Here is a 21,045-nt window from a genome sequence, read left to right as displayed (position 1 = left end):
CACAATCCCCTATATAATAAAATGGAAGTACACAACTATTTTTGGTAGACTATATAATTTTTATAAGTTAGTTACAAATTAGGTTATACATTAAATATAGGTTGGTTACAAACAAAAGTTATAAATTAATTGGTCAATCCGTGAGCTATATAAATACACTTAAAAATATTCCAAAGAATCCTCTTAAAGAGAATATTCCAATGATTTATACAATTTCCAAAACAAAATCTTTAGTATTCCAAATATTGTTACAAAATATATATTGTTAGACATAAAAATATACTGTTAGGTGTAAAAAAGAATAAAATCTTAGCAATTTATTACACTTAATCGTGATTTCCGAAATCTTATTATGCAGTTGGAAATAAAATCTTAACTAAGTACAGATCATATTAAAACACTTTCACTAAACATATTCAAAAATTAAAATAAAAACAAACAACAAATATAACCATTTCTCATACATAAAATTACAAAATTAATAATATAAAACTTACAAAATATGTGTTTTTTTTTCAAGCATCATATTTAGTATATGATTTTATTGTATAATATTTTATCTAATAAAACTTTTAAAAACAATCGTATAAATTATATTTTATTCTAAAATCTTATTATATAAAATTAGATTTTCAAAGTTAGTCATTAACATGATCATGACATGTGTCAAGTATACTGATAAGATGTTGACACGTGTCAAACAATTATTATTTTTCGAAATAGCTAATTAAGAAGTAACATTAAATCTACATAAATTTTATATGTTTATATCTTTAAAAAATTCTTAAATCAAAAAAGAAAATTAACAAAACTAATCTATTTTTCATTGTATGCTAATTATATTATACGTTTTTCTTAATTAGATTTTGACATATATAAACAAAATAATAATTTATTAAGTATGTATATTATTATTAATCAATAAATAGTACATAATAAATTTAAAAAGAATAACATAAGTTATGTTCTTTAAAAAGTTCCTAAATCAAAAAGGAAAATTAACAAAACTAATCTATTTTTCATTGTATGCTAATCATATTATACATTTTTCTTAATTAGATTTTGACATATATAAACAAAATAATAATTTATTAAGCATGTATATTATTATTAATCAATAAATAGTGAATAATAAATTTAAAAATAATAACATAAGTTATGTTAAAAGAATTATTATTTTTGAAACGTAATAGGACACCTATTTAAGAAAATAAAAATATATGTTTGTGAAGTGACCTAGTGCAATGACCATTGGTAAGTCCATTTGTAGATGGCACCATCACATCAGAGATCGAGTCTCACTCTCTACGGATGTAAGGATTTGGCTAATGAGCCGGCATGTTGTGCCCCAAATGTTGACAGAAAAAACAAATTATATGTTTATATCGAAAACTTTGATCTTTGATTTTTGTTTCCGATATAATTTTGCCAATCTATTGTGTGGGTCTTTGATTCGTGCAGGCTCTTCAATGGAAGCTATCAGATGCAATGAAATGGAATTGAAGTATATAAATCTCGCTAATTTTATCGAGGATGGAGACACTGATGGAGGTTCCAAAAGTGATTCTACAGTTAGTAGCATTATAAGTTTGGAAGATTTGTCGGTGATTGATGTTTCTGATCAAAATTTAGAGTTTTCTCTTCTGAATAATGTTGATGATTTTGGTACTGAAACAAGAGTTGCTTGATCGAGTAATTGAGAAGCGATTTTCAAATTTGGGAAGTTGGAATGGTAAACCGTTTTAAAATTGGTTTCAAACCGGATTTATGTACTTTTCTATGAGATTTGGTTCGTAAATCGTTTAAACCCCAGTACATGGAGAAATATATGAGAACTTTTGATTCAGATAGAAATAAGTTAAAATTTACGATTCGAGAATATCTGAGACCTAATTCGCCGTTACACTTCCATTTTTACTCGGACTAGAGAGCCCGACCTGAAATATTCCGAATGCATACTAATTTTTTTTTTGTCAAACAATCAATACTAATTAAAATGATTTTTTCACGGAACAATTTGAAAAATATACTAAATTTGAAAAGAAATTTGAAAACTACACTTAATATTATAGTGATTTGGAAACTACACATTTTGAAATGAAAATAGACAGAAATACCCTTATTATTAAACAATTTTAATAATTAAATAAAAAATAATAAAAACTTAATTTATATTTAAAAATAAATCAACTTTAAAAATAAATTACTTTTTAAAATTGTTAAATTCAGAATAAATTATTTAATAATTTAAAATTATAACAAAAAGTATTTATTGTATTTTAAATAATGATTACATCAATCAATTTTGATCTTAAAATTTTGAATAAATAAAAGAATTTAAATATTTTTATTATTTAGATTTAAATTTATTTAAAAATAAATAATTCCATATTACAATTTAAAATATATATATATATATATATATATATATATCAATGTTTTAGACTTATTTTATCATTGTTAATTTATTTATAATGTCGACTTTTTGAACTATTGTTTTGTTTTTGACTTCTGTTGACTTAATTATCTTCATCATCGACTTACATTAAAACAGTTGACTTATGTTATGGCTAGTGGACTTATAACATAGTCGATTTGTTTAACAAGTGACTTATTTTTTTTTATCATCGATTTATATTTGTTTTCTGTTGATTTGTTTATTTATTGTTGACTTATTATATTCTACATTGATTTATTAATAAGGTCGATATTCTAAATGGTTGACTTAAATTTAATTTTTGTCGACTTATTTAATTTTCCGTCGATTTATTTTAAAATTGTCGACTTGTTTTTTTGTTTGATTGTTTTTTTACAAAGTCGACTTTTGATGATGTTGACTTATTTGTTTTGTTTGTTGACTTATATTTTTTTTCCGTCGATTTGTTTGGTCTTAGTAGACTTATTTCATTTTAACTTGACTTATTAATATGATTGACTTTTTGAACTGTCGACTTATATTTTATTCATGCTGATTTATGTTTTTTCTTTTTTGACTTATATTAAAAAGTCAATATATTCTTTTAAAATAATTGATTTGTTACATAGTCGATTTGTTTGAACTGTTGATTTATTTTCTAAAATCTCACAATTTTTTTATTATTTTATTAAAGTTAACAATTTTCGAAATAAATTAAAATATATAATTATTTTTCAAAACTTTTTTATTAAATGAAAAAAAACTGAAGAATTATTAGTGAATTATAAATTTATTTAATACTAATATTATATAAAACATTTACTAAACATAAATAGAAATAAATAATTCTAATTAATTTTATATAAATTTTTATATACTAAAATTTTAAAATTAAATTACTAAATAATACCGTATTTTTAAATTTTAAATAATTCTAATTAAAAAAATTTTAGCAAAATTCTGAATATCTAGTTTACACAATGTTTTTAAAAATAATTTTTTCGAATGAATTAATTTAATTATATTGTATTTATTTTAATTTAATTTGTAATTGAGGATAATATAGTCATTTAGTTGAATACATAAGGTACATTTCAAAGAGTAAAAAAGTTTAGTATAGATTTCAAATTCCATATGAAGTTTGAGGTATGTATTCAAATTTTTTCTTTTTTCACAGTAAAATTAAATTACTTAAAAATTTTATGAAGACAATATACTCATACTGTAAATCATCATATCCTTTTTGTCCTCAGATACTAAGTCATCTTCTTCTATATTTGCATTTCGTATCTGTTATGATTTGATAATTAAGATACATGATGTGTAATATGTTTTCAATTTCATATACCAAAAAAAAAAGTGTCTCGCTAAAGATGAATGAGATTTTAGTATTATCCACCCTACGTTATTCTTTTAATTTGTAATATACAAGAGGTTTTGGTTATATATGTGATTAAATAGATTCAGTCAATTTCAAAACTGCTGATTATTCTTTTTCCGATATTATACATGTCGTGAAGGCCAAATCAAAGGACAAGAATAAACTATAGTATTGACATGAGAGTTCATACCTAAGGAGAATAAAATGTGGTGGAGACGAGTCACGGACACTCATGGATCCATACTTGATACTCCAAAGACCCATTCATGTATTTATTCGAATATATTTATTCGAATAGAAGTCAAATAAATATTTATTTACCAATAGAAAAATGATCACTGTCTCATTGATCAACAACAGTGACAATTCGTACATTTAGTTTTTGAACAAGTCCCCCATCCACAATGTTTTTTAGTTTTAGTTATACGAAACTCTTTGTTCTGATTATCTTGTTCAAAATCCATGAAAAGTGTATTGAATCCCAAATATAGTGTAATTTATTCAAAAAGAAAAAAACTTACGAATTAAAAAAGAATCCGGAGATTAGAAAGAAAAAAACCATACACACCAAAAATAAAGTCAAAGAAAAGGAAAAAGAAAGCTAAAATATTTTGTGTCTTCTAAGAGACACATACAGCATCACATTAAGAGTTTATTCAAACACAAGTTGTTTTTGGTATCAATGTTAGGCTGTCAAACGTAAGTTGACATGTCTTTGAAACTCTGTCCATAGACTCTAACTTCCCCAACATGCGAATGCGTTGATATTTGCTTTTACTTCCTGTTGAGAATGTCGCCGTCTTTAGACAAGCAGCGTGTGCTAGTATGTATCCAGCCACGTTCCTCTCTTGCTCTGTTCCTTCGTATTGCCTCCATTCCAAGGTCTCGAGATGCTCCGAAAAACATTTAGGAACAACTGCTGGTTCTTCCCAGAGGGTCATTGGATCATTGTAATTGAAATTATGTTTCTGAGACAAAAAGATGAAACGGGCATGCACACTAGTTTAAAACGGGACTATATGTTCATCTGATCATTGTAACGGGCACTAGTTATATAAAACTGTTCATCTAAACATACCGACTTAAGCTTGAGAGACCGAAGATTTGGAGCGTCATTGAGCATACAAGCAAGCAGATCCGCCCATCCTGCAGAGCATGCACATAGCTCTAGATGTTTAAGAGAGGAGAAGGAAGTGTCTTTAGGATATGGAGTCTGCAATTAAACTATAATGAGAATAACAAAACATAAAAGGAGAAATATTGATATTATTGGAGAGAGTTTTTTTTACCTTTGACGTTAGAGAACAAAGAGTAAGATGTTGGATTGAGGGTAGAGATCCTATGAAGTTCTCAGATTGGTCACAAATAACCTCGATGTTCGCTTTGATCACCTGAGGCATAGATTCAAACACTAGAAAATTACTTATTGTATCCTCAAAGTTAAGTTCTGTCAATAAAGGAGCTTTTATCACAAAGCCATGACTCTTCTCAACATATGTGTGTTTCCCACGTTTCCCTTTCGAGTTATCCATAGATGCTAAGCTCTTGTTAGATGCTAAGCTCTTGTTAGATAAGCTCTTGTTAGATGCTAAGCTCTTGTTAGATAAGCTCTTGTTAGATGCTAAGCTCTTGTTAGATAAGCTCTTGTTAGATACGCTCTTGATAGATAAGCTCTTGTTAGATACGCTCTTGATAGTTAAGCTCGTCAAAGTAGGCACATCGATATTGGATATCATCACATTGTCAGTTTTGGTTTGCTCTACGACCAAACATTCAAGAACAGGGCAAATTCTAAAAAGACTTGCTACAGATTTGTCGCTGGAGAACTTAACCGAGAAAAGGTGCAGAGTTTTGAGTGATGGCAAACATACCCAAAGCGGGAGAACCTTGATACCTAAATCATGGAGTACCAATTTTTTTAGGGTTTTGCAAGTACTCAAGCAACATGGCAATTGTAGGGTTTTGCCAGACAAGTGGAATTTCAGCTTTCTCACAGATCGGTTAACTGCAATTTGAACCCAAAAATTGAGGTCCGAAGCAGAATAGTATTGGCTAAGCTTGAGTGTTAATCTCTCTAGAATTGGAGCATCGTTAGCCAACAAATATCCATATACAAAACTCATAAAAGTCTCGAAGCTCTTAGATTTTCTATCATCATCAAATTTGACATCCGGCACCAGGTTCCAAGTACCTTCCCAACGTTTTGATATGAGACGTGTTGCTAAAGCATCTTCAAACATCGGAAGCGATGACAATATCTTCAAGAGCAATTCATCTGGCAACTCACTTAGCCTCTCTTTCTCCATATTTTCCGTTTCTTTCGAAAACGTGTAAAGAAAGAAGAAAAGAACCCTAGTCAATTAGGTTTTGCAATAAGGAAAAATTTACTTTAAATGTACATACATATGAAAAAATAATAGCAACCAATAAAAGTTCGTTTTACATTTTTTTTTTGGTTTTGGTGATTCGACCGGTATCTTAAACTTCGTTAATTAGAGGCGATGAGAATAAATCATGGGATTATTATTAAAGTTTTTTTTTTTAATTATTAAGAGGTTTCAGACCTAAACCGTATATCTTCTCAGGCCAAAAAGCAGAGCATTTTATATGGTACACTCTCAAGAGGCGTCCCTCATAGTCTTTACCATAAACTATTATAATTGGAAAAAGAAATCAATAAAATTAGTCCTGCTTTAACATATTCCTGATTTTAAAAATAGTTTGAGGACAGGGATATTGATCTTGGGATACTTGTTGGGCACTTTGGAACAACCACTTAATTATAAGTTTATATTTCGAATAAGTAAGTTCTCTTTTTTTTGTCTAATGATATGGTAAGATACATGGTGTGTAAATGTGTCTCTAAAGATTTTTTCTTTATGACGATATTAGTTGAATGATATTCATCGTTGTGTTCTTCCTTTAATATGTAATCAACAAGGTTTTGGTTGAATATGTGTTCAAATAGAATTTGACCACTTATTTTCTCACAAATGATGACAATTCATAAAAAGACCAAATCAAAGGATAAGAATATACTATAGTCTTGACTCTTGACATGAGAGATCCTATCTAAGGAGATTAACATATGTTGGAGATGAGTCATGAACACTCATGGGTCCATATATATAACTCCAAAGATCCATTCATGTAATTATTATTTATCAGAGTAAAAGTCAAATGATTATTGATTAACAGCTAGTGACAATGCTTATATAGTTATATTATACAGTCTTGCACATTACTTTGCACAAAAAGAAATTCTTTAACATTTTATTAGTTTTTGAAAAAAGTCCCATTTATATTGTTTTTACGAATTTCTTTGTTCTGATTATCTTCTTGAAATGCATAAAAAGTATTATTTATCATATATATCAATATATGTAGTGTACCTTTTTACTAAAAAAAAAAAAAAAACTGCTCTGTTTTTAAAAGTTTAAGAAGATCCGGAGATTAGAAAAAATATAATCCACAAACACCAAGAAACTAAAGTCAAGGGAAAGGAAGAAGAAAACTAAGAATCTATATGTCTTCTAGAGACACACACCATCACATAATGAGAGTTTAGTCAAACACAAGCTGACATGTCTTTGAAACTCTGCCCATAGACTTTAACTTCTTTATTTTGCGATATTTTCTGTTTCTACAACTTAACGAGAATGTCGCCGTCTTTAGACAACTAGCGTTTGCTAATATGTACTCAGCCACACTGCTCTGTTGCTCTGTGCCTTCATATTGTTTCCATTCCAAGTCTAGATGCTTCGATAAACATTTGGGAACAGCTTTTGTTTTTTTCCAGAGGTTCATCAGTTCACTGTCACTGGCACTATGTTTCTGTGACTAAAAAAAGAAAGAAAGAAACATTACGTGTGTTAATTAGTGCTATATATAGATTGTTTAAAAAAATAAGTGGAAACACACAGACTATTTGAATGATATATATACCACATTATATGTTTTAAGAAAACATGATAAAGTTTTACGTGACCTTGTGAGAAAATACTAGGAACAAATAAAAAAACATCATTAATTAGTGTATATCCGTTATTATATTGTTCATCTAACGTACTAGTAAAACCTTAAAGAAAAAGTTGCATTCTACATACCGACTTAAGCTTAAGATATCGAACTTTGGGAGCGTCATTGAGCATACACACAAGTTGATTTGGCCATCCCTCAGAACATGTACATAGCTCTGGGTGTTTAAGAGAGGATAAGGAAGTGCCTTTAGGATATGGAGTCTGCATTTAAAGTACATATTAGTTTCTGACATTAAAAGGAGAAATATTGTAGTGAGAAAGTATATACTTACCATTGAAGCTAGAGTACAAAGAGAAAGATGTCGGACTGAGGTAAGAGATCCTATGAAGTTCTCAGATTGGTGATAAATAACCTCGATGTTCGCTTTGATCACCTGAGGCATAGATTCAAACACTAGAAAATTACTTATTGTATCCTCAAAGTTCAGTTCTGTCAATAAAGGAGCTTTTATCACAAAGCCATGACTCCCCGCAACATAGTAGGTGCGTTTCTCATGTGTCTCTTTCCAGTCATCCATAGTCAAGGTCTTGATATATAAGTTCCTCAAAGTAGGCACATCGATATTGGATATCATCACATTCTCATTGGTTTCGCTTACAATCAAACATTCAAGAACAGGACACCTTGTTAAAAGACTTGCAACAGTTACGCCGCCCAAGAGCCTAACCGAGATAAGGTGCAGAGTATTGAGTGATGGCAAATGGAACCTTTGTGGAACAACCTGGATACCTAGTCCACGGAGTATCAATGTTTTTAGGGTTCCGTAAGCAATCAAACTAGGCACATTCATATTGAAGACTGCTGTGCTGGTTTGGTCTACAACCAAATGTTCAAGAACAGGGCAAATTTGTAAGAGACTTACAACATATTTGTCGACCGTGAACTGAACTGATATAAGGTGCAGAGTTTTGAGTGATGCCAAGTATAACCGATACGGAAATATCTCCATACATAGGTCACGGAGTTTCAGTGATTTTAGGGTCACCCAAGTACTCAACTTAAACACTTCAACGTTGAAGACTTTGGTTCGGTGTACAACCAAATCTTTGAGAACTGGACAAATCTCTAAGAGACTTGCAACATTTATGTCGGCAGAGAACTTAACCGATAAAAGGTGTAGAGTTTTGAGTGATGGAAAACAAAACCGACGGGGAACAACATCGATACATATAATTCACTAAGTATCAATGTTTTTAGGGTTCCCCAAACACTCAAAGTAAGCACATTTTTATTGAAGACTTTGGTTTGGTGTACAACCAAATCTTCAAGAACCGGACAGATTTGTAGAAGACTTGCAACAGATTGGTACCCCGAGAACTTAACCGATGAAAGGTGTAGAGTTTTGAGTGATGGCAAACAAAACGATTGTTGGACACCCTCGATACTTGTTTCACAAAGTATCAGTGTTTCTAGGGTTCTGCAAGTACTCAAGCAACTTGGTAATTTTAGGGTTTTGCCAGACAGGTCGAGTCTCACCACTCTCACAGATCGATCAACGACGGCTTGAACCAAATGATTGATGATTGAAGCCAAATAGTTTCGGCTAAGCTTGAGATGCAGTCTCTCTATAGTTTGATTCTTTAACACCAAAGATGTATGAACAAAACTGATAAAAGTCTCACCAGTACTCTCAAACGATGTATCATCAAACTTGAGATCCGGCACCAGTTTCCAAAGATCCCGCCAACGTTTTGATATGAGAGTTGTTGCTACAGTCTCTTTAAACATAGGAAGCGATGCCAATATCTTCACGAGCAGTTCATCTGGCAACTCATCGATGCTCTCCATATTTTGAGACGCACAATGAGAAAACTAAGAACCCTAGCCTAGCCAAAAAAGGCTAATTATCCTAATTAACCAATTTATTAAATACCTTTTTTATAATTTATTATTAGTAATTTATTAGTAAAAATGAATTAAATATCCCCAGCGAGGCAGCGAATAATATGAAAGTCCATTTTAGCTATCAAATAATTTAGTTAGGGATCCTCAGTCCATTATATAGGATGTCAGCAATTTTATTCATATATTTTTTTGTTCAATTAAACTTTTGTAGTTTCTTATCGATGAAACCATTACCGATATTTACGAATCCTAAAAGTTCCTCATCGTTGGTTAGTAGTATATTTTTTCGAGAGGCTATCTACATGTGAAAACTTGAATATTTCCCAAAATCATGAAAACTTGAATATTGCCAAAAGGCCAAATCAAAGGATAAGAATATACTAAATATAGTATTATTGACTCGAGCGAGACCCAATCTAAGGAGAATAACATGTGGTGGAGATGAGTCATGGACAGTTGGACAATCTTGGTTTCATACTCCATAGATTCATGTATTAATTATTTATTAGAATAAAAGTCAAATGATTAAGTTAATTACCAATAGAATTATTAGATCATACTATCATAGTAACAAGTCTTGCATAGTAATTAAATTAATTGAACGAAAACAAAACGGCTCTGTTTACACAAATCAATAAAGATCCGGAAATCAGAAACAAAACCCACGTTAAACAAAATTAAAATCCAAGGAAAAGAAAAAGCTAAGAAGCTCTGTGTTTTCTAAAGACCAAAACCATCACATAAGAGTTTAGTCAATCACAAGCTGACATCTCTTTGAAACTCTGTACGTAGACTTTAACTTCAATAAAATGCCGCCGTTTTTGTTTTTATATCTTGTTGAGAATGTCGCCTTCTTTAGACAAGTAGCGTTTTTTAGTATGTACTTGGCCACATTCATTTCTTGATTTGTGCCTTTATAGCTTCTCCATTCCAAGATCTCGAGATGCGTCAGTGAGCATTTGGGAACAACTTTAGAGAGAGTTATTTTACCAATGTCACAACTACTTGTATGTTTCTGAGATAAAAAGAAAAAGACGTGTGTTAGTATTATTACAGATCGTTCAAACGTGAGAGCGTTATTATATATATGGTTCATCTACGTACAACTTACCGACTTATCTAGCTTGAGAGATTTAAGTCTTGGAGCGTCTTCAAGTATATGGTAAAGTAGGTTCCACCATCCCGCATAACTTGTACGTAGCTCTAGATGTTCAAGATAGAAGAAGAAACTGCCTCTATGATATGGAATCTGCAAATTGAAGTATATATTTATTTATTTACTGTCATAAGAAAAACAAAACACTGAAACTATTCGAGTAAAAATGTTTTTTACCTTTGAAGTTCGAGAACAGAGAGAAAGATGTTGTATTGAGGTAAGAGATCCTATGAACTTCTCAGATTGGTCACAAACAACCTCGATATTAGCCTTGATCACCTCAGGCATATATTCAAACATTATGAAGTTACTGAATGTATCCTTAATGTTCAAATACACCAACGAAGGAGCTTTTATCACAAACCCGTGAATCTCCGCATTGTTGGTGCGTACCCCTTCAGAATTATTGATCGTTAAACTCCTCAAAGTAGGCACACTAATATTGAATATCACCACATTGTCATCTTCTTTCTTGTTTACAACCAAATTCTCAAGAACAGGGCAGCTGCTTAGAAGGCTCTCAACAGATTCATCACTCGGGAATTTAACTGATAGAAGGTGAAGAGTTTTGACTGATGGCAAACGAAAAAACTGCGGTAAAACCTTGAGTTTCAAGCCTTGGAGTTTTAATGTTTCTAAGGTTCTACAACGGCCCAAGCAACTCGGCAGTTGTAGGTTGTTGCCACACATGTTGAGTTGCAGCTCTTTAACTGATCGAGTAACTCCGGTTTTGACCCAATCATTGATGATTGAAGACTTATAATAGGGTAGTAGAAGCTTGAGACACAATCTCTCTAGAACTTGAGCTTTGCTAAACAAGAAACATCTATAAACAAAACTCTTAAAACTCTCACCATCATCATCATAATCATCAACCAAATTATCATTAAGATTGAACACCGGCACCAGTTTCCAAAGATCCTGCCAACGTTTTGATATGAGAGATGTTCGTATAGTCTCTTTAAACGTAGGAAACGATGACAATATCTTCACGAGCATCTCATCTGGCAAGTCATTGATGCTCTCCATGTTTTGAGACGCACAAGAAGAAAAAAACTAAGAACCCTAATCAAATTAATCAAGTTCCGTGATAAAAAATTCATCAGTTTATCTATACCAAGAGAAAATAATTTCCTAATCCTACTCCTAATTTAACTTATTAATTCCAATATTCTTTATGTGAAATTATGTAAAGTATTTAATGATTTTATTTTCTATTTTTATATAAGTTAATATATTGAATTTTGCTAATAATAATAGTAAAAAAAAAGTGTTAGCAGAAACTTCTAACTGCCAATGCGGTGTCGTTTTATGTCATGCAAATTCTACTCTTGCTAGATTGGGCCATTTTAGATGGGCTAATAAAGCCCACAGATTCAATTAACACGCGCTTTATTATATAAGAGATCTGCGCGTGGGATATTTTGTCTACTATCTTGGATCGCACTATAACGCTTTATTTCTTTTTTGCACTTTTCTTTTGTAATTTCATGCAATATTGGAACTTCGAAAGAAAATTATTTTTAAAATAAAAAGTGAGTGTTTTTTTATTCATAGAAAAAAAATCAAAGGAGACTTATAATTTGTAGCAGTGTTTATATTCATTTATAATTTGTAGCAATGTTTATATTCATTTTTAAAAAAAAGAAATTGTGAAGAAAATATGTGTGAATAGGAGAAATAAATATACCCTAACTGTATATTGAACTAATGTTTCATCAATTTTGAAGTTGAATTGTTTTGAAAGTTGATAACTGATAATTCGATATTATCCTCTATATTTGAATAAGAAAAATAAAAGCCGTTTTTTTAAAAGTGTCGGGAAAAAGTTGTTTCAAAGACGGACAAGATTCTTGTTTTTAAGGATTATAGAGTAATTATTTTATTAATTATGCATAAAAATGTGAAAAGTCGTTATTATTAGTGATGGGAACTAAAAAAAGTTCGGTCCAATTAACAAAATCAGGAATTAAATAAAAAAGGGTAAGTAAAAGGATAGAGAGGTGTGACGAGGACATGATACGGATATGTTTTAAAAGAATGAGTCTTATCCTCTTTTGCCTACTAGTCACTCTTATAGGGAATTGAAAACCTCTCCTAAGCAAATCTAATCCATATAATATAATACTACTCGAGTACCTATTATTTTTTTTAATTAGAACAAACCGACCTTTACTCAATTTTTTTTAAGGAATCCTCTGTGTGCAAATCTTTACACCTAATCACTTTGTTTATCTTTTTCTTTCTGTTGGTAAAAAATCCCTATATTTTCTCACTGGAACATCTGTATATGTGAAGAAATACGTATGTTTTAATCTTATCAAACTACAAAAAACTACTAAACCATAGTCGTTTAGAAGTTTATGGTGTGTATATCTAAAAAAGGTATAATAATATCTAATAAAATAACAAAATTAAAGGTCAAAAGTGTGTTCAGAAAAACAAAAAACATAAAGCAAAAAGCTGTGATATGACGGTGACTGCCCATAGAATGAGAACCGCATACCACAAAAAAAAAAAAAAAAAAAAAANAACACAATAATAGCAATTAACATATGCGATGCGAATAACAAACAAAATTTGGAGATAAAACTTGAAAAGTGAAAATTTTATTATTTTAAAAGGGTCAACGTTATCCACGGCTTGCACGTAAGTAATACCCACACATATATTTTATCCTCTTTTTTTCTCTAATTAAAAATTTGAAATAAAGAAATAAATAAAAAACCTCTTCACATATATCCATATATATATATTTGTAGATGATGTCTATCTTCAAAACAGAACTCATGTTTCTGTGTTTCCATTTCTAGAACAACAACACACAACTCTCCCATCCCTTTTTTGACAAAAACAAACTCTTCTTTCTTGTTTGTGTTAAAAAAAAAACTAAAAAGATGAATATTCATATGAATCTGAATCTGAAGCAAATGGCGGGTAACATGATCTATCAAGATCCAAGAAAGATCCAAGAAGACGAAGACATTGTTCAAGGAGTTTCAAGAACATTCTCAGAAGAAGAAGATTCATCTTCTTGTTCATTATCTTCCATGTGTTCTTCATCTGATTTAACAGACGAGGATGATGATGATGATGATGTTTCTTCATCTTCTTCTAATGGACCTCTTGAAGATCTCTCCGACCTCATGTTACATCTCCCTATCAAGTAAGAATACAATCTTTTTCTTAAAAAAAACTTTAAATACCTAATGGATCTAAAAGATTTTGCTCATTTCATATTTGTTTGGTTCATCTCTGTTCTGTTTACTTGTAATAACAAAAGTTTTGTTTATTATCTATCTCAGGAGGGGATTATCAAAGTTCTATGAAGGAAGGTCACAATCATTTACATCACTAGCAAATGTTAAAAGCCTTGAAGATCTTATGAAGAGAGGGTTAAAAAATAGAAACTATGGAGCAAGGAGAAAGACATGTAGGAGTACTGGTGGGATTATAGATCAAAGCTACAAAAGGGTTTATAGTCCTAAAGCTACCATCTCCAAGAAACACAACAACAAAACACCTTCCTCTGTTCTCTCTTGTCTTTCCAGAAGAAAACATTAGAAATCTCAGAGAGAAACATTAGCCAAGTTTTTAACCCTTTTTTACGGTTTCACCAAAATCGGTTTCAGTAACTTAACAAGATTCCAGCGTTGTCTTAATTGTGTAGACTAGACTTGTTTATACCTTTTTTTTGTTTTTTTTTTTTTGGGGGCCTTTGGGGTCGTTTGGTTGTATGTATCAAAAGCTTGTAAACAGGAGTGATTCCGAGAAGGTGGAAGCAGTTCCACATAACTATGATGTTGCTTCACATAGTAAGAAGAGACGGCTTGTCTCTTGTTCCGATCCAGTAACCTGACAAATTTTTATAATGGACCATTTGTTTTAAGTTAAGAATCAGACCATCATAGCTTGATTGTGCATAAAGAATCAATATCCTTAGTAATAGAATGTTTGAAAATATACCTGCAAAATCATTCACATCATTGATCTAATAGTAAATTGTATATGATCTTTTTCATTAGAAAAACCAAAACAGGGCTATTGACTGAATCAATATTAATGCCTAACCTACCTCAGCAAATTGTAGCAAGTAAAGTCCTAGTGCTCTTTCATCTGCATGATCCAGTACTAGATTTCCTGTCTGCAACAATGAAAACAAGATGTTGAAAAAGTGAATTCAAGGAAGACAAAGAATCTATATACGCCAAGTAAATCTGAGATTATGCAGCAAAGAAAATACACTTTCTTAAGCTCATCATTGTCTTTGCCAGACTTTGTTATGATTGAACAGATCCGAGCATGGGTGTAGAGAAGGTAAACAGCTGTGTTTCCCTGCTCATGACATCTTATCAGTAAGCGCATTTCTTTATATGTAAAGATCTAGATGGTTTCAGTTACCTTGGCATTGACTTAGAGCATATGAACAATCATAAGAATATAAAAAATCTAACTATCTGAACCATCTTAAAGAACATCCAACCCACTGGTGCTGCCTTCATTATCATTACAAACATTTTTCAGAAAAAAAAATAGTACTTTCATCAAAGGATGCATTTGCATAGAATAAGCACTTACTTCACAGCACCAAATGTTTAATTATTCTTTAATTACGCAAATAAAGGAGAATAAGTCCTTTTAGTCCAATTTCCCATTTCTTCTATGTTGTCCTTTGTATCTGTTGGACCTTTGTATTGCTTAAGGCCTTACCCAAAATTTTTGGGAGGCCCATTAATGAATTTAATTAATGTACTTGCTTTGTTTCTGGTCTATTTGAGAAGATTGAGTTTTTGTGTACCATTGAAAAGATTGAGTTTTTGTGTTGCCCATATCCCTATTTTTCGCTTTCTCTTTCTCTTTTGTTACCCATGTTTTCCAACTTGTAACTTCAAACTTGTAATGTTTTCTGACTTAAACTTTCATCTTATGAGAGTTTGAGGAATTTTTTGTTTGAATATGTGTTTTAGTAACTCTCATATTGCTAACTCTCTCCGGTAGATCGAGCAAGTGAACTTAGATTGAATTTTTTTAGGAGTTGTGTGCCCAATGGATTAATATACTAGTCCCTGCAGGTAAAGCATGCAGAGGGAGATCATACTACACCATTAGCAATGTGATCTCTCATGTCTTGCAAGTTGCAACCCATCTCTTGTCTGATTGCAAGTTGCAACCCCGGGTTATTTCACTCATACATATCCTTATTCAATTTTCCAAACAAACTGGCCACAGGTTTTATTTGATTTTTTTTTCGGAAATAAAAACCAATGCAATTAGTTTATACTTGTAGGGGCCAGGGCCAGAATTAACTTATTTATCAAAAGCCACTTAATTTCTCTTGATATTTTCACCGAACCAATACGAAAAAAAAAAAAATCATCAAAAGAATTGTTTCGTACATATTGTGTATCGAATCAAAGGAAAACGACTATGTTGGTAGAAGGTTAAACATGCGTCAATATACCAAACAAATTAGAAACACTTCATTTCGGGATAAAATTAGTTAAAAGAGTTGCACTTTGCTTCAACAAATATGTAACACCCAATTTCTATGGCATGTCACAGGTTAACTTATATCACAAGTAAACCATACTTAACCGAAAATAACCAAGAAAAATCCATTAATTCAATTTAAACGTCTTTCAAACCACCATTTAAACGTTAAACCGAAACTAACAACCAGTTCGATAAATCCAACAACGGAAAAATAAAAGAATAATCTCCAGCTCCTAACACCAACACCAACTCTATCATCTACTCCTCAATGTTACCTGCAAGAGAAAGAGAGGGATGAGCAATCTAAGATTACTCAGCGAGGGCAAGCCTTAGGGCTCACGAAGTCTTCATACACAAACATGCTCAGACCATCACAAAGTCTAAACCTAAGACAAGCAATCAATCACGTGTCAACGACACACAAACATCAAACATATGAGACTACGTCCCATAAACAACGATGTGCATTACGGGATTCCTCATGCTTTCGCACTTCTTCCTGCACATTTCCGTCGCCGTGCATTACGGGATTCCTCATGCTTTCGCACTTCTTCCTGCACATTTTCATTACCGTGCATTACGGGATTCCTCATGCTTTCGCACTTCTTCCTGCACTTTTTCACTTGCGTATCCGGATTCCTCATGCTTCTCGCACTTCTTCCACGCACAACACGTTGGCTCGTCAGCCAATCCTGATCTACCCGCATTCCGCGCCCGTAGACCACCACACAACTACAAGGAAAATTCCTTGTAGGACTCTCTGCGGCCCACCCGCTTCTTCGTGCCTCTTGGCACATTTTCTCCCCACACTCAAACAATTTACTTTATCATACTAACATGCATATCACACACCACGCAATCCGTTTTAAATATCTAGTTCTTTTAATTTTCAAATCCTATTACTAGTTCTTTTTCCTTATCTTTTATTTAGTAGATATATAATATATATATTATTATTATACACTCAACAATCAACTAAGATTATATATAATATAATCCATAGGTATACTTGGCTTAACTTTAAACTAAGTAACTATCTAAACATATCGGTATATGAAAAAGACACTAACTAGTCCTCACCTTAGCAAATTGGGTTGGTTCTCGAGTAAAGACCAGCAACAACAGAAATCCAATCCAACAACGACAATGATCTCAATCTGCAATATTATCAGATTACCCGATCAATGATTATATTCCAATATTAATCACTGATTTAATCTAATAACCGAAACTGACTTAATTGTGCTGGTACTTCACAAATAAATTAGTTAGATGTAGTTTAATAATTAAATCAAACTAACGATCTAATAATTTATATCCCACAATTTAATTCACGTACGACCACATGCTCCCCGTTTAATACCACTTCCTAAACCAGCCACAACACACGGTTCAACAATATTAATTTAACGAACGTCATTGACAACATACGTAAATAACCATGCATGACACCACAACAACTCATGCACGTACGTTCCATAACTTCCTGGTTTAGTTGGTTACGTAATAGTTTAGCTATGAACGAGCAACACATCGCAACAACAACAACACGAGACATAGAGCTTGGTCGTTACCTCGTTCTGCAACTTTCCGCGACGGCTTAACGAACTGAACGGCGAAGTGGAAGACTCGGCAACACAGATCTGCGGTGGTTCAGGCTTGGTGATTAGATTGGTTCCAACAATCTATGAAAACACAACATAGTTCTCGGTTTGGTTCACGGATCTTACCTCTCCGGTGAAGACGTTTCACACGGCGGCACAGGCTGAGCGCGGTGACAATCTCCGGTGTCTCTAGTGGTGCTACAAGGGTTCGCAACAAGGTTCGAGTTAGGGCTGTTCCCAAAACTATACAAAACTAAAGACTCGAGTTATACGGAGGCTTACCGTGGAACGTGACGGCCAAGGGTTTGTGAGGCTTGTCTCGAAGTTTGTCCCTTTTTTATATACACACGCGGGGAGATTAGGGTTTGGTTTGGGCTTGGCTCACTAATGGGCTCGGTTTGGGCCTCACGGTTTAATTCTGGAACCGGGTCGTTACAATTCTCCCCTACTACAAAGGAATTCGTCCCCGAATTCGACCCGTCATCACTTTTGTCCATAAAAAGTTCTGGATAATCCAACCGCATTTGCATTTCTGATTCCCAAGTATCCTCTCGGATCCCGTCTCTTTCCCAACATACCTTGACAGACTTGATTACTTTCCCTTGACTTTCCGTTTCCTGACGGTCCAAAATTTCCACAGGTTTACTCAATGCAGTTAAATTCCGGTTTAAATCTGCCGGCGGATTCGGTAATACTAATTCTGGTTCTCTAACAACTTTCCGCAAAACTGACACGTGGAAAACATCATGGAAATTAGATAACTCCTGAGGTAGTGCTAAACGGTAAGCTACAGCCCCAATCTTTTCTGTAATCACATATGGTCCCATATATCTTGGCTTAAGCTTCTTTAACTTCCGGTTTTTATGCGCTCCTCTGAATATTCTCATTTTTAAATGCACTGCATCACCAACCGAAAATTCTAAATCCTTCCGACGTTTGTCTGCATAACTTTTTTGCCTGTCATGGGCTTCTTTAAGCCTGTCCCGGAGCAGTTCCACTTGCTCTATAGTCTCTGTGACCATCTCGGGCTCTAGGTCCTTACGTTCCCCGACTTCTGTCCAACAAAGTGGTGTGCGGCATGGTCGACCGTATAAAGCCTCGTACGGTGGCATCCCTATGCTGGAGTGATAACTATTGTTATATGCAAATTCCATCAACGGTATATACTTAAGCCAGTTTCCCTCCCAGTCAAGTACGCACGCCCTCAACATATCCTCAAGTGTCTGAATTGTCCTCTCAGACTGTCCGTCCGTCTGGGGGTGATACGCTGTACTGAGACGTACCTTTGTTCCCAAAGCCTTCTGAAAAGCCTGCCAGAAAATAGAAGTAAACTTTGGATCCCGATCTGACACGATGCTATCCGGCACCCCGTGCTTTTTAACAATCTCATCCAGGTACAACTGCGCTAGAACATCCGCACTATCGGTTTTCTTGATGGGCAAGAAATGAGCAGTCTTGGTGAGTCGGTCCACGATCACCCAAATGGCGTTCTTACCACCTGTGCTCATTGGTAGCCCGGTGACAAAATCCATAGTTATCATATCCCATTTCCACTCAGGTAAAGGCAAATTCTGAAGTAACCCACTCGGGACTCGGTGCTCCACTTTTACTTGCTGACATGTCTGACACTTAGATACCCATGCAGCGACATCACGCTTCAAATTGCCCCAATTGTAATACCGCTTCAGGTCGTGGTACATCTTAGTTGACCCTGGGTGAACTGAGAATCGCGAACTATGCGCCTGTGCCAAAATCTCATCCTTTAAACCCTTATCATTAGGCACCCTAACTCGGTTCTTATACATACACATACCATTCTCTGCCGTGTGGAACCCCTCCACATTGTTTTCCACTGCCTTTTTCAAATCCGCGTCAAGTTTTTGTGCTTCCCGGATTCTCCACAGTAGGTCAGCTTGATTCACCACTTCTAAACCAACAACGTCTTCCCCAACCGATGTTGCACAAATACTCAGTGCACACAAAGTGTCTTCCAGCTCCTTTATCTCTTTTTCTCTTGAGACATCAGTTCTCCGCCTGCTCAATGCGTCAGCTACCAAATTGGCCTTTCCCGGATGATAGGCAATGTCCAAGTCGTAATCTGCTAACAACTCTACCCATCTCCTTTGCCTAAGGTTGAGGTCTGATTGAGTGAATATATGTTTCAAACTTTTGTGGTCTGTAAACACTTGAACTTTTTCCCCATACAAGTATGATCGCCAGATCTTTAGAGCGAATACAACTCCTGCCAACTCCAAATCATGGGTAGGGTAATTAATCTCATGTGGTCTAAGCTGTCTAGATGCATAAGCGATGACCTTTTCGTCTTGCATCAACACGCAGCCCAATCCTGTTCCTGACGCGTCTGTATACACCACATATGGTACCCCTGGTTTTGGTAGTACTAGTATAGGTGTTTCCGTCAAATGCCTCTTCAATTTCTGAAAGCTGCTTTCACACTCCTCGGTCCACTCAAATTTCACATCCTTTCCTGTGAGTCGAGTCATAGGCTTAGCTATGCTAGCAAATCCTTCCACGAATTTTCGGTAGTACCCTGCCAAGCCCAGGAAACTACGGACCTCAGTAGCGCTCTTAGGCGTTGGCCAACCACTTATCGAGGCTATCTTTTCTGGATCCACAGACACTCCAGCTTCTGAAACAACATGCCCCAAAAACCCAATCTTCCTTTGCCAAAAGCTGCACTTACTCAACTTCCCATATAGCTGTTGTTCCCGCAGTTTGTCCAACACTATCCGTAGGTGTTTCTCGTGTTCCTCACGGCTTTTAGAATAGATTAAAATGTCATCGATGAATACTATCACACACTTATCCAAGTACTCCCGAAAAACATTATTCATCATCTTCATGAACGCGGCTGGTGCATTAGTCAACCCAAACGGCATTACTACAAATTCGTAGTGTCCATATCTCGTCCGAAAGGCCGTTTTCCTTATGTCTTCCTCTGCTATTGAAATCTGATGGTACCCGGATGCCAAATCAATCTTTGAGAACCATGAAGCTCCCTGTAGCTGATCCAACAACTCATCAATTCGAGGCAACGGGTACTTATTTTTGATGGTAACCTTATTCAATCCCCGGTAATCAATGCAAA

At 33.7% G+C, this 21,045-nt stretch overlaps 5 protein-coding genes and 1 long non-coding RNA gene across 6 annotated transcripts in view; 1 reads left to right on the top strand and 5 right to left on the bottom strand.

Moving 5' to 3' along the window:
• Nucleotides 1-4,065, bottom strand: part of LOC104756003 (putative FBD-associated F-box protein At5g56560) — a 6,210-nt gene extending 2,145 nt beyond the window's left edge. The window contains exon 1 of the mRNA XM_019231253.1: nt 4,042-4,065. Coding sequence (XP_019086798.1) covers nt 4,042-4,065 — 24 coding nt within the window. The remainder of the gene's footprint in view (nt 1-4,041) is intronic.
• LOC104755997 (putative FBD-associated F-box protein At5g56560) lies at nt 4,030-6,103 on the bottom strand. Its single transcript, XM_019232763.1, has 4 exons — nt 5,485-6,103; nt 5,087-5,313; nt 4,876-5,010; nt 4,030-4,765 (listed from the first exon to the last, which is right to left on the bottom strand). Exons 1-4 carry the CDS (start codon nt 6,101-6,103, stop codon nt 4,454-4,456), a joined length of 1,293 nt encoding a protein of 430 aa, XP_019088308.1. The 3' UTR covers nt 4,030-4,453.
• Nucleotides 7,362-9,626, bottom strand: LOC104755988 (putative FBD-associated F-box protein At5g56560). The gene is made up of 4 exons (XM_010478484.1): nt 9,093-9,626; nt 8,110-8,937; nt 7,904-8,038; nt 7,362-7,631 (listed from the first exon to the last, which is right to left on the bottom strand). Exons 1-4 carry the CDS (start codon nt 9,624-9,626, stop codon nt 7,362-7,364), a joined length of 1,767 nt encoding a protein of 588 aa, XP_010476786.1.
• Nucleotides 10,432-11,868, bottom strand: LOC104755978 (putative FBD-associated F-box protein At5g56560). The gene is made up of 3 exons (XM_010478473.1): nt 11,017-11,868; nt 10,795-10,932; nt 10,432-10,698 (listed from the first exon to the last, which is right to left on the bottom strand). Exons 1-3 carry the CDS (start codon nt 11,866-11,868, stop codon nt 10,432-10,434), a joined length of 1,257 nt encoding a protein of 418 aa, XP_010476775.1.
• LOC104733379 lies at nt 13,603-14,654 on the top strand. Its single transcript, XM_010452961.2, has 2 exons — nt 13,603-14,005; nt 14,145-14,654. The coding sequence occupies exons 1-2, from the start codon at nt 13,737-13,739 to the stop codon at nt 14,401-14,403; spliced, it is 528 nt and encodes a 175-aa protein (XP_010451263.1). The 5' UTR covers nt 13,603-13,736; the 3' UTR covers nt 14,404-14,654.
• On the bottom strand, nt 14,560-15,530 carry LOC104733387. The gene is made up of 2 exons (XR_759040.1): nt 15,241-15,530; nt 14,560-15,174 (listed from the first exon to the last, which is right to left on the bottom strand). It is a non-coding gene; the product is annotated as an uncharacterized LOC104733387 (long non-coding RNA).

Source organism: Camelina sativa, chromosome 2, assembly GCF_000633955.1.
Source record: "Camelina sativa cultivar DH55 chromosome 2, Cs, whole genome shotgun sequence".
Classification (NCBI taxonomy): domain Eukaryota; kingdom Viridiplantae; phylum Streptophyta; class Magnoliopsida; order Brassicales; family Brassicaceae; genus Camelina; species Camelina sativa.
The sequence above is the reverse complement of the archived record's forward strand: the minus strand, read 5'-3'. Positions and strand labels throughout refer to the sequence as shown.

Excerpts from the sequence above, each read along its gene's own strand:
- LOC104755997 (XM_019232763.1), bottom strand. The coding sequence starts at position 6,103 with ATGGAGAAAGAGAGGCTAAGTGAGTTGCCAGATGAATTGCTCTTGAAG. Across the intron at positions 5,011-5,086 it reads TTTGTTCTCTAACGTCAAAG|ACTCCATATCCTAAAGACAC; the intron begins GTAAAAAAAACT and ends GTTTAATTGCAG. Across the intron at positions 4,766-4,875 it reads GGTCTCTCAAGCTTAAGTCG|AAACATAATTTCAATTACAA; the intron begins GTATGTTTAGAT and ends TTTTTGTCTCAG.
- LOC104755988 (XM_010478484.1), bottom strand. The coding sequence starts at position 9,626 with ATGGAGAGCATCGATGAGTTGCCAGATGAACTGCTCGTGAAGATATTG. Across the intron at positions 8,938-9,092 it reads CGGTTCTTGAAGATTTGGTT|TTCTCTGCCGACATAAATGT; the intron begins GTACACCAAACC and ends TTATCGGTTAAG. Across the intron at positions 7,632-7,903 it reads GATATCTTAAGCTTAAGTCG|AAACATAGTGCCAGTGACAG; the intron begins GTATGTAGAATG and ends TTTTAGTCACAG.
- LOC104755978 (XM_010478473.1), bottom strand. The coding sequence starts at position 11,868 with ATGGAGAGCATCAATGACTTGCCAGATGAGATGCTCGTGAAGATATTG. Across the intron at positions 10,933-11,016 it reads TCTGTTCTCGAACTTCAAAG|ATTCCATATCATAGAGGCAG; the intron begins GTAAAAAACATT and ends TTCAATTTGCAG. Across the intron at positions 10,699-10,794 it reads CTCTCAAGCTAGATAAGTCG|AAACATACAAGTAGTTGTGA; the intron begins GTAAGTTGTACG and ends TTTTTATCTCAG.
- LOC104733379 (XM_010452961.2), top strand. The coding sequence starts at position 13,737 with ATGAATATTCATATGAATCTGAATCTGAAGCAAATGGCGGGTAACATG. Across the intron at positions 14,006-14,144 it reads ATGTTACATCTCCCTATCAA|GAGGGGATTATCAAAGTTCT; the intron begins GTAAGAATACAA and ends TATCTATCTCAG.